Source organism: Cinclus cinclus, chromosome 17 (genome assembly GCF_963662255.1).
Source record: "Cinclus cinclus chromosome 17, bCinCin1.1, whole genome shotgun sequence".
In the NCBI taxonomy this organism is placed as follows: Eukaryota; Metazoa; Chordata; class Aves; order Passeriformes; family Cinclidae; genus Cinclus; species Cinclus cinclus.
Window position 1 is genome coordinate 7,514,200 of NC_085062.1, and position 14,223 is coordinate 7,528,422.

At 41.2% G+C, this 14,223-nt stretch overlaps 1 protein-coding gene across 1 annotated transcript in view; it reads left to right on the top strand.

Annotated features, from left to right (window-relative positions):
* Positions 1 to 13,245, top strand: part of GNB1L (G protein subunit beta 1 like) — a 29,554-nt gene extending 16,309 nt beyond the window's left edge. Inside the window, exons 5-7 of the mRNA XM_062504514.1 lie at positions 2,851 to 2,949; positions 7,687 to 7,902; positions 12,597 to 13,245. Coding sequence (XP_062360498.1) covers positions 2,851 to 2,949; positions 7,687 to 7,902; positions 12,597 to 12,863 — 582 coding nt within the window. The 3' untranslated portion in view covers positions 12,864 to 13,245. The remainder of the gene's footprint in view (positions 1 to 2,850; positions 2,950 to 7,686; positions 7,903 to 12,596) is intronic.
* Positions 13,246 to 14,223: the final 978 nt, after the last annotated feature.

Sequence of the window (14,223 nt, forward strand, 5' to 3'; positions counted from 1 at the left end):
ACATGAAGTAATAAGTGCCTGTATTGCTAGAAAATGTGATCTTTTTATTACACAGAAGCTAAACACATATTTAAGTACTTTGTTCACTCACAGCCAGAATGTTCAGCCTTTTACAGAACTAGATATGTCTGCGGTCACAGCCACTGCACCAGTAAATACAACCATTCTAAGTCCCATACCTCGTTCTGATTAAACAAAGAGCTCCCTCCATTTTAAAGCAGTGCTCAATAATACTTAAGTTAAACAAAATTGACAAGTGCATTCTCGTGTCAGCCAGAGAAGTCCCCATAATGAAGAATTAAATAATAACTGACCCAAATAGAAGACGTTTACCCCGGTGTCACTTGCGACTCATCTCTGTTTTATTCTCATTTGTTTGCTTGGCCCCTGCAAGAGGAAAATGATTTGCAGTCTCCTGAGGTAGAAGAGTTCCACTCTGCGTGTGAACCTTTGCATTAGAACTGTGTCATGTTTGAATAAATTCACATAAGCCCCCATAATATATAGTGCTTCCAAATAGGCAGCACTGTGTGAGACACAGTACATTTGCAGCTTATGATTAAAATTAAGACTTAATAAGTGTTTATGCTTGGCTGGTGTCCAAAAAAAGAGTAATTTTGTCTTAAAGGAGGTTCAGTCCATAAATAATGAGATCTGAACAGGCATTTATTTGTTCATGATTGCATTTAAATCACCAATTATGAGTTACATGCACTTTTCTTGCCAATTTGCCAAAAACATGTTAAAAGCTTTATTAATGTGAAAAAGAGAAAGGGTGTGTTTCCTTGTGGCCAGTTTTAGCCACCCAGGAACACTATTAACCTCAGGCAAAGGCAAATCTTTCTCCTATTAAGCAAAACCAATATAAACACGGAACTTCAAGTTTTAGGTTACAGTTGTCAAAATATATGAAATAGTATTTATTTCTAAGGCTCAGTTGCCTTTAATGCAGACAGTCTCTGGAACTGTCAGTCCAGCTCAGGCAGCAGCTCATGCCTGCCTGCCTTCTGCACAAAGCTTTTCTCATTGTTTTTCTTGGGCCTTTGCAAGCCCAACTGTAGCCCTTGTACCAGTTCATCTGTTTTTAGTCAAGGTAAAGCAAAGAAGGTTTGTTTTTTAGTTTTAACCTGCAGAAGTGCATTTATCACAGCACACTTACCCTTCTTTATTACATGAAAGTTGCAGTTTTGGTCTTGCCTAGGAGGTAATGCCCTTTGGAGAGACAGTGATGAAAGAGGCAAGATGAGGGCAGGTCATCTTCATATTTATAGCCCGTTTCCTGCCACAGCTAACTTGGTCATTATGTTGATAGCGAGAAAGCTGACGAGAGAAAAGCACCTTTTGTTAAGAGTGTAGCTCCAAAGAAGCAGAATTCCCAGATGATCAAACTTTGGTCTGTTCCCAGGTTTGGTCTGCAGACTGGATGGCTCTTGGCTGTAGTCACTATCCCTCAAATCTGGAAAACAGTTTCCTGCTGTATTGCTCAGTGGCTTTCGAAAGCGTTCTCTATGTTATGTGCAGTACGCTGTACTCGCAGTCCTAGAGTGCAGCTGGCTTTTGGCAGGCTGGCTGACAGCCTCTAGAAATAGGAAGATGTTCTGGCAAGCTTTGAACTAAAGGTATGGGATTGAAAAGCCATCGCAGCTGCCGTGGTCTTGATTGATGGCTCCCAGAGGAGCCATATTTGTGTAATACCTCATCTCAGATGCTTAAGGAAATTTGCACGACTGGGGCTCTCCAGCAGCACTGTTGGGCTCTTGCACATTCTAGAAGAGCCTAGAGTGGCTGGTGATGCTGGATTTATCAAATGTTTCAAGTAATTTAATTTTACCACATAATGCAGACCATTGTTTATTTAATTAGAACAAAAGATCACCTTGGTGATTAAGTATACATGTGAGAAACAGCAATGTTCCTGGCAGCAGGTTTTCGATACCTGAGAGCTTCTGTTTCTCTAGAGTTCCAGGCTTGAGAACCTGCCCAGAGCTGAGGCACTGCTGTGTCAATCAAGAGTCTCAAAATCTTCCAGTGCCAAACTAAAAAGACAGACTCCCCTGATCTTGCCTGCCATCATCGTGAGGTGGAAATGAGCTACTTCCTTGGCAGAGGAACAACTTGCCCAATGTTTTAAAAAAAAAAGAGAAAGAAATCAAAACCACCCAAACTAGGTCCATGATTCATTGCCATTGGAGCAAGCAACAATGAAAGCTGCTCTCTAGAGAGAACAGGTGTTTAACACAGCATTGTCAGACCTGCTTTAGACTGGGTCAGACGACATTGTGTTAAACATACCTGTGTGCAGACACTGCTGCAGCCGGCCTTAGCTGGGAAATGCGGGCTTGCGATTTGTTAGTGCAGTCAGCAGTAAATAAAAATCCCCTTTCCATGTGTACACTGCCTGTATTTCCATGCAAGCTCTGTGTTACCACAGTAGCACAGAGGAGAGAATGCAAGTGTTCACAGGTGAATACAGCCAAAAAATTAGCAACAGAGCTGGAAAAGGGGGAAAGAAAGCAGGGGGGTGTGTTCAGATTAAGCAGTCTGCAGTATTATCTGTTGTGTGCACAATGTCATCCACTGTTTGAAAAGAAGGCTGTAATTAAATAGAAGAGTCTAAGAAGATGCGTTCACTCCAGCAGTTTTGTCTGGTCTTTCCTAAAACAATGCACTTCTTTAGCTAGCTGTAGATTCCCCTTACAGTTCCAACTTAGCATGCATTCCTCCATTTCCTCCAGACAGTTTTTACTGGAAGAGCTTACACTAACCTTAATCACCTTAAAAGACTCGTGTTTTTAACAGCAGAGTTTTGACCTGGAGCCTGACCAACTCCTCTTGTTTTCCTGATGTCAGGTTCAGATTTTGGAGCTGCCATCCAAGACGTCAGTCTGTACCTTGAAGCCAGAGGTGGGTGCCAAGCTGGGCATGCCCATGTGTCTGAAATTATGGCAGGTAAGGCAAGAGTGTCTGCTAATTGTGAAATGTTTTCCCTGTGATTCATTTTATATGAAGCACATGAATCTTTCTTCACTTGGATTTTGATTTATAATCAAACCAATCAAGTAATTATACTATTAAAGGGGGGAAAGATTTGTGAACATCCTTAATGTAACTTTCAGAGCTTTCCAAGCTTTAATGGAAGATTTGCAAATGCTCAAGGAAAGCTTTGTATCCTTAGGATAGATACAGTTTTTGCATCAATCAAGAGGAAAATGAGTGACTTACCAAAGCCAGTTGTTTGATACGGTTTCTCACTGCATTAAGAATGATGATAAATGTTTGGGTTGCTTAAAAACAGTGGTTTTAATGGCAGATTCAATTCACTTCAGTGCCCTCAGGATGAGGATACACTCTGTGAACATTTCCATCCTATTCTGTTCTAATAGGAACAAAATATTTATGGTGGTACTGACTACAGGCAAAAAGATAAATAAAAGTAGTTAGTGAAAAAACCCACATTGGCAAAATATTTAACAAATAATGTTTATGGGCTGCCAACAGTGAGCACAAGTAATACAGAAAGGTGGCAGTTGAGGGAAGGAGTTCAGGTGATTGACTTGAAATCTCCAGAGAATTGGTGGCAAAGCGGATTCCCATGGAATCCCCTGACAACACACTGCTACAGGTCTACAGGACCAATGGAGCTGATGCCAGAGTGTAATTCCTGCAGGCTCGTTGGAACATTTGTGTTGGTTTTGGCTGAAAATGCTGTCAATCTAAGTTTGAGGCCTCTGTGTCTTTACCCAAGATCCTGAATTGACTGAATCTAGAGGAATTCCGTTGCTGACTTCAGACAAAAGCCAAGAGAGGCCACAGTTGACGTTCCATGCTGTAATTAAAAACTAGGGGGAAGAAACAGAGGAAATTAAATAGGCTGATTAGACTTTTGTTAAACAAAGTTTCTCCTAAAAATGCAATCAGTGTTCAGTGCTTGATGAAATGAATGGGTCTTTCTGTCTCCTCGACATTTTTTAATAAAATGGAGATAACTGTGGAAATGTTCAGTGTTGAAAATTTTTCTTGCCTGTATAAGAAGTCCTCTGTCTTGCTGTATTTTCTACATGCATTAATACTGATATTCCTCTAGGAAGCAGAGCAGGTGCAGAGTCTTAATTTTATATATATATAGTTTTTGATTTTGTTGCCAGTGGGGATAAAGCAGAGGACTGGGAACTGGGAGAGCTAAATTATTCCATGCAAATTCTGACTTTGAGAACTCACCATAACTTCCTAGACTACACCAGGAAAGTATAGATAATCCCTTAGAGTCTCACAGCTGTGTGTGCTCTTTTGCAAATGTGTGCAACTTGGTTTAAAGGCATGAGGAAGAGGATACCCTTAAGGGGAATAATTGTATGTGGTGTACCAAAGTGATGCTCTGCATTCTGTTCTGTGGTTGCACTGGAAGTGGCTCTCTGAGTAACCCTGTAACCATAAACCTGTAACCATAAATGAGAACACGAGCTCACCCAGCTGCACCCCTTCCTGAACAGAGGACCTCCAGGATTTCTTTGTACACGGCTCTGTTGGGCAATACAGCCATACCCAGATGAGCACTCCCAGCCCAGCACTCAGGGGTTGCCTAAGAGACTATTTGATGTTGCTTATGGCACAGTAAATTAACAAGTTGAAACAGAAGCTGAGAGGGAGAGCCACATAAGGCCTGAAGGAAGAGTGCTTGGGGTGGTTTTCTAATGAGAGTTTGGGGGCTGCAGCCAGGTACCATCGTATTTTTCTGCAATTCAGAGAAACAACAAACCTCCCCAGCAACAGTGTGAATGAGAAACTTTACTGTAGAGCAGAAGGCACCTGAGGTTTGGCTTCTAGATTAAGCCTCACTGGCTTCTCCTAAGCAGTCAAAAAGCTTGCAGCTATTTATTTTGTTCTTTGGAGCACCTTCCCCCCCTTATTTTTCTAAGTTTGCCCTTAAAGATCCTAGTTTGTTCACTTTCTTTTGAAAATTCATATTCTTAAATACATTGTCCCTTCAGTTTCACACCTTCCTGCTATTACTAATTGGGTGGAGTAGGATTTGTAGGAGTAAGGATAGTCTTTCCTTAAATTTTTTGCACTCCTTGGGGAAGGCATCATATTGCATAATGGTGCAAACAAAATAATTCAACAAGAATAATACATGTCGAAACTGGAAATGCCGAGTTATTACTTTATATAAACTATTGCAATTATTCCTGTTGAGTTGACAACAGATCACCTTTTCTTCCTTCCTTGACAGTTATCCAAATGCAACAACAAAATGCTCTGCTTAGGAAGAGTAATGATTTATAATTTAATTTTTCTACTGAAACAGAACATGAATGGTGAGACTTCTCTCCAGCAGTGTCTGTTATTGAGAATTGAAATAAATAGGCCGTTGTGAAGCACTGCATGGTGAGTCCAGGCTCAGACCAAGAGCTCCACTTATCTTTCAATAACTTCTATTGTTTTAATTCATGTACCCATTGAAATATTACATATGGTTAGGAAAGTGAGGAAGAAGGAGTGTGGGAGACCTACATTTCGTAGGAAACAGTATTTGAGTCTTAAAACACACCAGTTTTAGATCTCACTTGCAAATTACTGTCTTTAAAATCCAAAGTGCAATACCCATAGCACAAAAAAAGAAAGAGTTTTGCTTGGCATTCCCAAAATGCTGAGCACTCACCTATCTCTGCCATCTGCATAAGGGTGAGGAGGTCCTGTGGAAGCCACCATCCCACTTGGAGTAGGGAGAGGAGCTGATGTGCTTCACTGCCTGGTGACAGCTACAACTTCTGTGAAACCCCAGCTCTGAGGGAGTCTTGCAGCACAAATAATTGTGTGTGTGTGGGGGGGGGGTTCATCCTTAAATGGGGGCTTTCTTTCAACTTAAAAGTACCTATGAAATACTTTGTTTTGCTTTGAAGATTTTACCCTTTATTAAATACAGATAAAATCTGAAATGCTCATTTTATTCAGATATTTTAACTTTTTTGATACCTGGTATCAAAAAAACAAATATTCTTCATCCAAAATACTGTGAGTTAGCATTAATTCACATGTATCTGACTCAGTGTATGAATCAATGTATTCATTGCTCTGATGTTATATTGCTTTAGCAAATCAAAATTTTTACAGGAAAATTGTTCATAATTCTGGGCACTGTGAGAAACCTGCTTTGTGGGCCTTTCTAGACAGAGCATGGCCTCTACCTTTTCAAAGGAAAAAGGATCTTGAAGGAAGAAGGCTCCTCCAAGATCCCTGGTATGGATAGACCCATTCAGAAGGATGATACAGGGGATTTCCTAAATTCACAGGGATATCCCCTTGGTTTCCTTCTTTCAAGGAGCGATGTTGTTCCCTGCTCAGTGAGCTCTCTTCCTCAAACACTTTTCTAGACTGAGTAAGGCCAAGGAATCACATGAGGCTGGTACTTGGCAGTCGTGTTACTCAGACCACCCACCTCTTGTTAGTTGAACTCCCCCCAGAACACAGAATAACCAGTAGGAGAACAGTCTGGATCATTAGAAGAGGCAGTGAGCCTTTGGCCACTACAGTTTCGTATCATAACACTGACAGCCAGCGAGTTTGACTTCATTCAATAACATGATACTGCTAAAAATTAACTCTTTATGCTCTTTACCTTTATCTTAATTGAATACTGAGCAAACAAATCCTGTAGGAGCAAATAATGTTTGGAAAGATCTGAATACCCTGTCAGATACATTTCTCAGATGAGCCTACATGAGGTGGTAATAGTCCCGATGTCTATTTGGATCTTTCTTCTCCTATTAAAGAAAGAACTGGCATTAACTGACGCCGTTTTTTTAGTTGCTTTTCATTAGGGAGTTGCATCTTCACTCTCGTAACCAGGTACTGCTTACAGGATCATTAGTCTTTCGACTGGAGCAATGATGAATATTTTCCTTAAGTGTGACATGTAATCCAGTAATGTTCCCTTCTTTGAGTTATTTCAGAGGCTTAAATAAATTAGGTGTCTGCCCAGGGTGCCCTGCCCTTTGGCCTGTGACATCATTAATCAAAATAGCTTTCAATTGGTTACAGTGGGACTCGGGCACCCGTTAACCCCTTGGTGACTGACCCAGCGGTTCCTGCTGGGAGGTTCAGTGTTTACCTTCAAGCTCTGTGGGGTACTTGGGCAGGTGATCCTTCTGTGCAGCCCTGTACCTGGCACCGTGGAACTGGAATCCCTGAGCATGGCACTTCACAGTGCCCACACAAGCTTGTATTGCTTGAGAATAACTCAGCTGCTCTGTGGAATTTTTTGTATGAAATGCAAAGAAATTTCAGACCATGAAGTAAAGCTCCTGAAAATTTCAGGCAGGCTCTTTTCAGTTGTGATAGAGGGCAATAGTTTGGATTTTCAGAGATAAATTTTCTCCTTCTGTATGTGTATGTGTATATATATATATATATATATATATATGGTATGTGTATGTTAAATATGCATAATATATATAAAATTTAGAATTTGGTATGTAGATATAAAACCTGTAAGTGCATATTATCTAGTAATGCTTTCTGTAAGTGGATGGAATATTAAAATTTGACATTATCTAAACTTTTTTTCATTTCTACACCAGTCGGCATTTTAATTTATTCTCTTGGGGCTTGGACCAAAACCTAAACAGGGATGGTAATTTTCTTAACAGACTATTTACTTCTCAAACAATTTTATTTTTCCTTAATCAGCTCAGCTGTGGTTCACAACCTGTGCTTCTGGCTGGCTATGAAGATGGATCAGTTGTCCTCTGGAATGTGTCAATGGGAAAAGCATTGAGCCAACTCATTTGCCACCAGGAGCCAGTGATGAGCCTTGACTTTGACTCGGAGAAGGCCAAAGGGATCTCGGGCTCATCTGAAAAGGTGCTTAGCATCTGGAGCCTCAATGAGCAACAGAACCTCCAGGTCAGGATCACTGGCCCTCTAGTGTCATTTATCCCACTTTGCACTAACAGTTTGATAGACTAAAAAAAATATTTAGTCATGAAGAGGAGTTGTTGCAGATCTCTAGCTAATTAATCACAGACTGGTTAGAATGTCTGTGCTATGTGACTAGACTTAGCAAAAGATGGTGAGGATTTAAAAAAAAAAGAAAAAACCCCTCTCTCACATGTTTCTGGTTTTACCAAAGTTGCAACAGTCACACAGGCCTAGCATTACTCAAGCCATTGCCTCTGTATCTTCATTTATCACACTGGTAGTACCCAGCTCTTGGAATGTCCTAAACATTATAAATGAATTATAAAAATGAGAAACAAAGGATTGCTTTTCTAAAGGTTCTGCTTTCCACTGTGGGAAAGACAGAAGTATTCTATTAAATGCTTCACAAACAGAAGGAGTAGGAGAAGCCCAGCTAGCACTAAGAGGACATGAGGTTTAGGCACCCAGATTCTTTTGGCACCTACAGGCCCCAGCCAGAGACACAAAATCAGGCAATTGGCTGCCCCAGTTCATGTCTGTGGTACTGTGAGTGGCTGGGATAGGAGGTCGTGTAATCCCCAGCAGAGGCCGTGCTAGGGAATGGCCATAAATACTGCTTTCATCTAGACAACTTTAGCAAGTGTTCCAGCAGTGCCAAGGCATTCACTACGATCTGGAAATGTAGATGTGGAAATAAAGTGCAGAAAGACTCATGAAAGTTAAAACGGCCCATGCACAGCCTCTCCACTGCTGGGTGCTTTAACCTTTTTAGTGTCAGTTGTCCCATGAACAATGGAGAGGGCCTGAATCAACTCCTGTGTGCCCATGCCATCCTTGAGAAGAGATCTGCTGGATACACCAGTTCATGGGAGAACAATAATTGCTGTTCCACTTTGCAGCTTTTATGGAGAATATTTTTTTAAGTAGTACAGCAAGTTAATGCCTTTTTTTTTGAATGGTGCTACAGGAAGAAAAGTACATGCTGGGACATACAGTGGTAAGTCATCACCTGGGGGACACTGTAAAGGTGTTGAATCTGTGAGGCATCATCACACCACCTGCATTTCTGGGGTGGCAGGACACTGTGTGTGTGGTGCAAACACATCCAATCCTGGTGAAATTTGGAGGACATGGCACTCACTGAGGAGGCAGCTGAACCTTAATACACAATACAACGCGACATGAAAGAGGCACTCTGCACTCTGAAAGAGTAGTGAAGGTCTCTTAAACACAGTTGTCATGGTTTGAGTTTGCTGTTTTTTTGGTCCTATTTGCCCTCCCCTTGCCCAGCTTCCCCCTGCTTGTCACCATCTGCACCAGGTATCCTTAACTCTGGGAAGTGGAAGGAAGGTGAGCAATCCCAATAAGAAATCTGGTATTGAGACTCGTTCTTTAAGGTCACAGTGACAGAAATCTGACATCATGACACACCTCTTAAATTTTCAAATACTCTGGTGGTGTTCTTTCATATTAATTAGAAAATTAATTAGAAAGCTGTTCTTTCATATTAATTATAGCAAAACTTTTTTCCTAAAGTCAAAGAAAATACTGTTCTTTAGAGCACATTTCCCTTATCAGTTAACTGTATGGAGGGCTACAGGTACAACTCACAGGAGAAACAGTTGTTAACCGGAAATATTCCAAGTGTTGTTTTTCACAAGATATTCCCATTCCCAGGGGATGTAAGATTAGCTACACCTTCAGCACCTCACACTGAGAGATAGAAGGTTGCCTCAGAAGAAATTTAAATGCCAAGTATAATAAGCTACAAGCAATGTTCCTATGCTTCATGGGAGCATGAATGCCCTAAAAAAAATTGCATCTTTCATATATGCACTAGAGATTGTCAAGGACATAGATTAAGTTTTTTTCCACTATTGCATTAATAATATAAACCAGATGGGGATTTTTTTCCCTGACATTCCAGGTGTCTGAGGTAATGGTAGACGTTGGAAAGCCACTCAGTGGCACATTATTTTTATTCTAAAAGGTTTTAATAAGTAACCATGGTGCACAGCTATCTGCCGTTGGAGAGGGAATGATGCAATGATGGTACTGCAGCTCTGTTTTAAGTGGCAGTGTTCCAGTGTGTCAATGAATAGATGATGAAGGTAACTGCAGAGTTTATTGCTATGAGGAAAGTTTGTATTGTCTTCTACAGGAAAGTTGCTGAAATCATCACTGTCAGCAAATGACAGGATTGGTTATGTGCCTTCTGATTTGGATGAGATAGTGTAATTATGCGATGATGTTTGTGGTAGAATGTAGGAGGTAAACAGCTTCTGCAGGTGAATAAACAAAGAGGAACTAAGAAATCTGATAACCACAGAAGCTTCTTTTTATATGACAAGAGAAAAAATCCTGTAAGCTGTAATGTAAGTTTTGTTGGTTTGGTTGCTGAGGCTTTTCCCCAGATGCTGAAGTCTGCTGCTATTTTGGTTATTTTCTTAGTAAGCAGAGGGCTTAAAGACATGCTTCGGGTGTAGATTCAAGTGTCCTTGGTTGTGACTGGCTGAAAGCAGCTCACCTGTTTTTACCTCTTTGTTTTCTTAATTACAAGCTGGTTTTCTGGTTAGGAAATTATGTTGGTATTTGACGGCTGTCGTTAGTCGCTTACTGTAGTAAGTCCTGGGATGGCACAAATCCTGGCAGTAGGATTACACCTGGCTGCATATACCTTGAGCAAGTTTTCTCCTTTGTGTTGCTTTTCTCTCTCACTCTTGTATTTGCAGATCATGCACAAATGCCCACTGTTCCCTCATGTTCCATAGCCACCAGGCATCACCATTAGGCTTCCTTTTCAAGTTGTAGCTTGCTGAGGACATGCCATTTCTCCTGTTGCCCTGATTGTGCTGTATGGATCTTGCCCACATAATTGACATAAATGATGGGAGCACCACGCCCAGGATTGGTTATAGCCATTAGCTAATAATCTCAGTTATAGAGTAAGACCCATCCTACGTTTGCCAGGCTGGTGATGTAAGGAATAAATCCTTCCCCTGCCAGGACATTTACACCAACAAAAATTCCACTGAGGCCATGCTGCATTAGGCCTGGAGAGTTTGGAGCACACATACTAACAAAAAACAAAGGTTTTACAGTAGCAGCCCCACCAAGACATCCCAATACAGCCTGCTATTTCTCATTAGGTTTAAGCAAAACTTCCTGCCCTCTGTTCTGAATTTGTTGTAGACACATTCTTCAGGTTGTCTTTGAAAAAGAAATGTATAGAGCATGTAAGAAGCATGCTAAGTTTCATTCAAACTTTCATCTTACCAAACTGCACAACTCTTGCTGTTTGAGCAGCTAGCTGGGCAGTTCTTGTATAGCTGAAAAATAATTGCTTATGGCTTTGTGCCTGTAAGGTTCCAAGATGTTTTCAGTTGCATCTGAAAGCAACCTTGACCAACATTTCTGGAGTTTTCTACATCTAGTATAAAGGTTAAAATTATCTGCAATAATATGTCTTTATAACCCTGTGCAAGCTACACATCATGGAATGTCCTTCAAGGAGGAAAGCTCCTCAGGTGTGATGTGCTTGTCAATCCCTTCCTGCCTCAGACAAACAGTGAACACCACACAATGAATTAAAACAGGCACTGGATAATACTAAGTTTTGGTATAGGATAGCTACAGACTCAGGCTTAAGGAGACAGTGGCATTAATGTGTCATTTCCAGTGGTGCTTATAAATAACAGCAGTTCAAGACCAGCTTTATAAGCCAGAGGTATTTTCCCTATTGCGACAGACGCTGAGCTCTTCCAATACACACACACACACACACACACAGGTGTCCATATTCTGCATGTGTTTTAGAGGCAGATTGCTCGCTCAGACAAGTTACCTGAGGTGAGAACAGCAAAGGTGTGTTACTTTGAGCTTTGTGCTTCAAGAGAAGCTTATGTCAGTGAAGTGAAAACTTTTCTTTCCAGGGGCTAAGTCCTGTGCAGCCCCAGTGCCTCCTTGAAAGAAGCCAAATACCTCCCAATTTAATTGTGCCACTCTGAAACCTGTGCCCCAGTAGTCTCCACACAGTAACAAAGGGCTTCCAAGACTGAAATCAATAACTTGGCCATAATCCCCTCCTTGGATTTGGTATAAATAGAAGTCTCTTGGGATGGAGTACTAGAAATACAGATTTCCTAACACTGTAACCCAATTCCTGGAAGCATTCCTTTCTCAAGACTGAGGTAAATGCTACAACAGCTTATTGGGGGTTTTATGAGGAGCCACGGTAGTAGAAGTGAGTAACAGGTAGCTTAAACATCAGCTCAGAAGGGTCTCAGCCTGGGAATATTGCAGAAGCAGGGAAAATATATGGCCTTAGCTCTGAAAGTTGCAGCTTATACGGGAATAGCTGGAAGAAAAGGGCAAAGCTGTGCTCAAAACCTCGGTTCAGAGCTTCACTTGTGACAAAATATGTATAGCTTTAAATGAAAAATAAACTAAAAACATACAGGAGTTGGGTTTATTTTGTGAAAATGGGAGGCTCAAGTTAAGGTGTTTTCTGTTTGTCTATTGTTGTTCTCACCAAGCACCATCCACCACATGGTGAAAAGCTCCACACTCCCTGTGTTACACTGCTGTGTTGGGTGGGCACAACACCTGCTAAAGTACCAAAAGATTCCTTTGTCTTCTGTTTTGAACAACTGGAGCTCATTTGTAACTTTTTCACAAAGGTTTACAAAACACACGAACTTGTCAACGCTGGCATATCTGATATCACCATCCGTCCAGACAAGAAGATTTTGGCAACAGCAGGGTGGGATCATCGCATCAGGATCTTTGGCTGGAAAAAGCTGAAGCCCTTAGCAGTACTGGACTATCACACAGCAACCGTCCACTGTGTGTCCTTCTCAGACCACAGCAGCCCCCGGGAGACACTGCTGGCAGCTGGCTCCAAAGACCAGCGCATCAGTGTCTGGTCCATATATGCTCAGACGTGACACATCCTGCACTGCCATGGACTAGGAAAAGAGGACTGCTGAAGCAATTCCTAGCACTGCAATTCAAACGTGCATGTGGGAAAATGGTAGAATCTGTCTCCAGGCTGAAGTGAGAGTCCTAGGTTAATTCTTATGCTGCTTGTTTAAGCTGTAAGTTTTGCCTTCCATAGAGGAAAGTGGATTTTTAAAATTTATTACAAGCACAACAAGACCAGTCACAAAAAAAGACCAAAGTTGCTTTGGGTTCTGCTACAGGTTTTGCAACACATTTCCTTTGGCAGGTTGCTGACATAACTTGTGCCAATATCTTTTGTAAAAAAGGACTGGAATCCCTCAAACTGCAGTGGGGGCAGAATATGTCTGTTTGTAAGTCATTTATGTATCCAAGAATCTGAATCAGTGTAAAACATCACTCTTTCTTGAAAATTTATACCCATTAAACCACCTCCAGTGGTTTCTCATTGTCAGTTACTTTTTCTTCCCCTTAACTGAAAGGCTATAAGAACACCCTTGATTTGTTCACACTTCTGTCAGTTTCTAACTTATACCAACAGCCAGGAATGTGACTAGGGATGGCCTTCGGCATTTATGAATTTCATTATGTCTCCTGTCACCTCAAGCCTCACAATTAATCACAAGAAAGAAAGGGAAAAAATCTCCCCCAGCATTGCACTGCAAAGCTATGTAAAGCCTTTTACAGAGCCAGTGCTAAATCCTTCCCATAGACTGATGAGCTGAAGGATTTAAACTCGGCAATCCAATTAGCGCCCTTCTCCTTGGAGAGTTAGTGCTAAGTTTCAGCGTGGCAAGTCTGGGATTCAGCTGCACAACTCCCATTAACATTTAGGGGAATCACATGGGTAAATCCTTATCCACACAGTGCGAATGGTTCCATTGACTTGTCATCTCTACAGTCATGGAAGCTGAAATTCATTGATGAAAGGTTTTTTGGTTTGACTCACGAAGCAGCATTTGCATTCCTCTGAAGTGTACTGGACACACACCAGTGTGCTGAGAGCCAGGGTACTGCTGGATTCAGTCACAAAGCTGCAGTGACAACTGTGTCCAGGCTGTGCACTGTAGATACTTTATTTTTTAAATAATATGTATTATAAATAATTTTTTCTGCTCTGTAGAGAAGTGGAAATCAAAGAATAAGTGACTAAGAGTGAACAGCAACATCAAAGACTTAAGAAATTATTTCAGGAAAATCACACAAGCAAATTAAGGTCTGGGTCTGTTATCCAGCTGTTACTTGAAGACAGAATATTGCTGGACTGAAAGCCTTAAGCCCCAGCCCGATGCTTGTTACATTAAAACACAGAACCGGGATACTGTTGCCAGGCCTCTCTAAATAAAA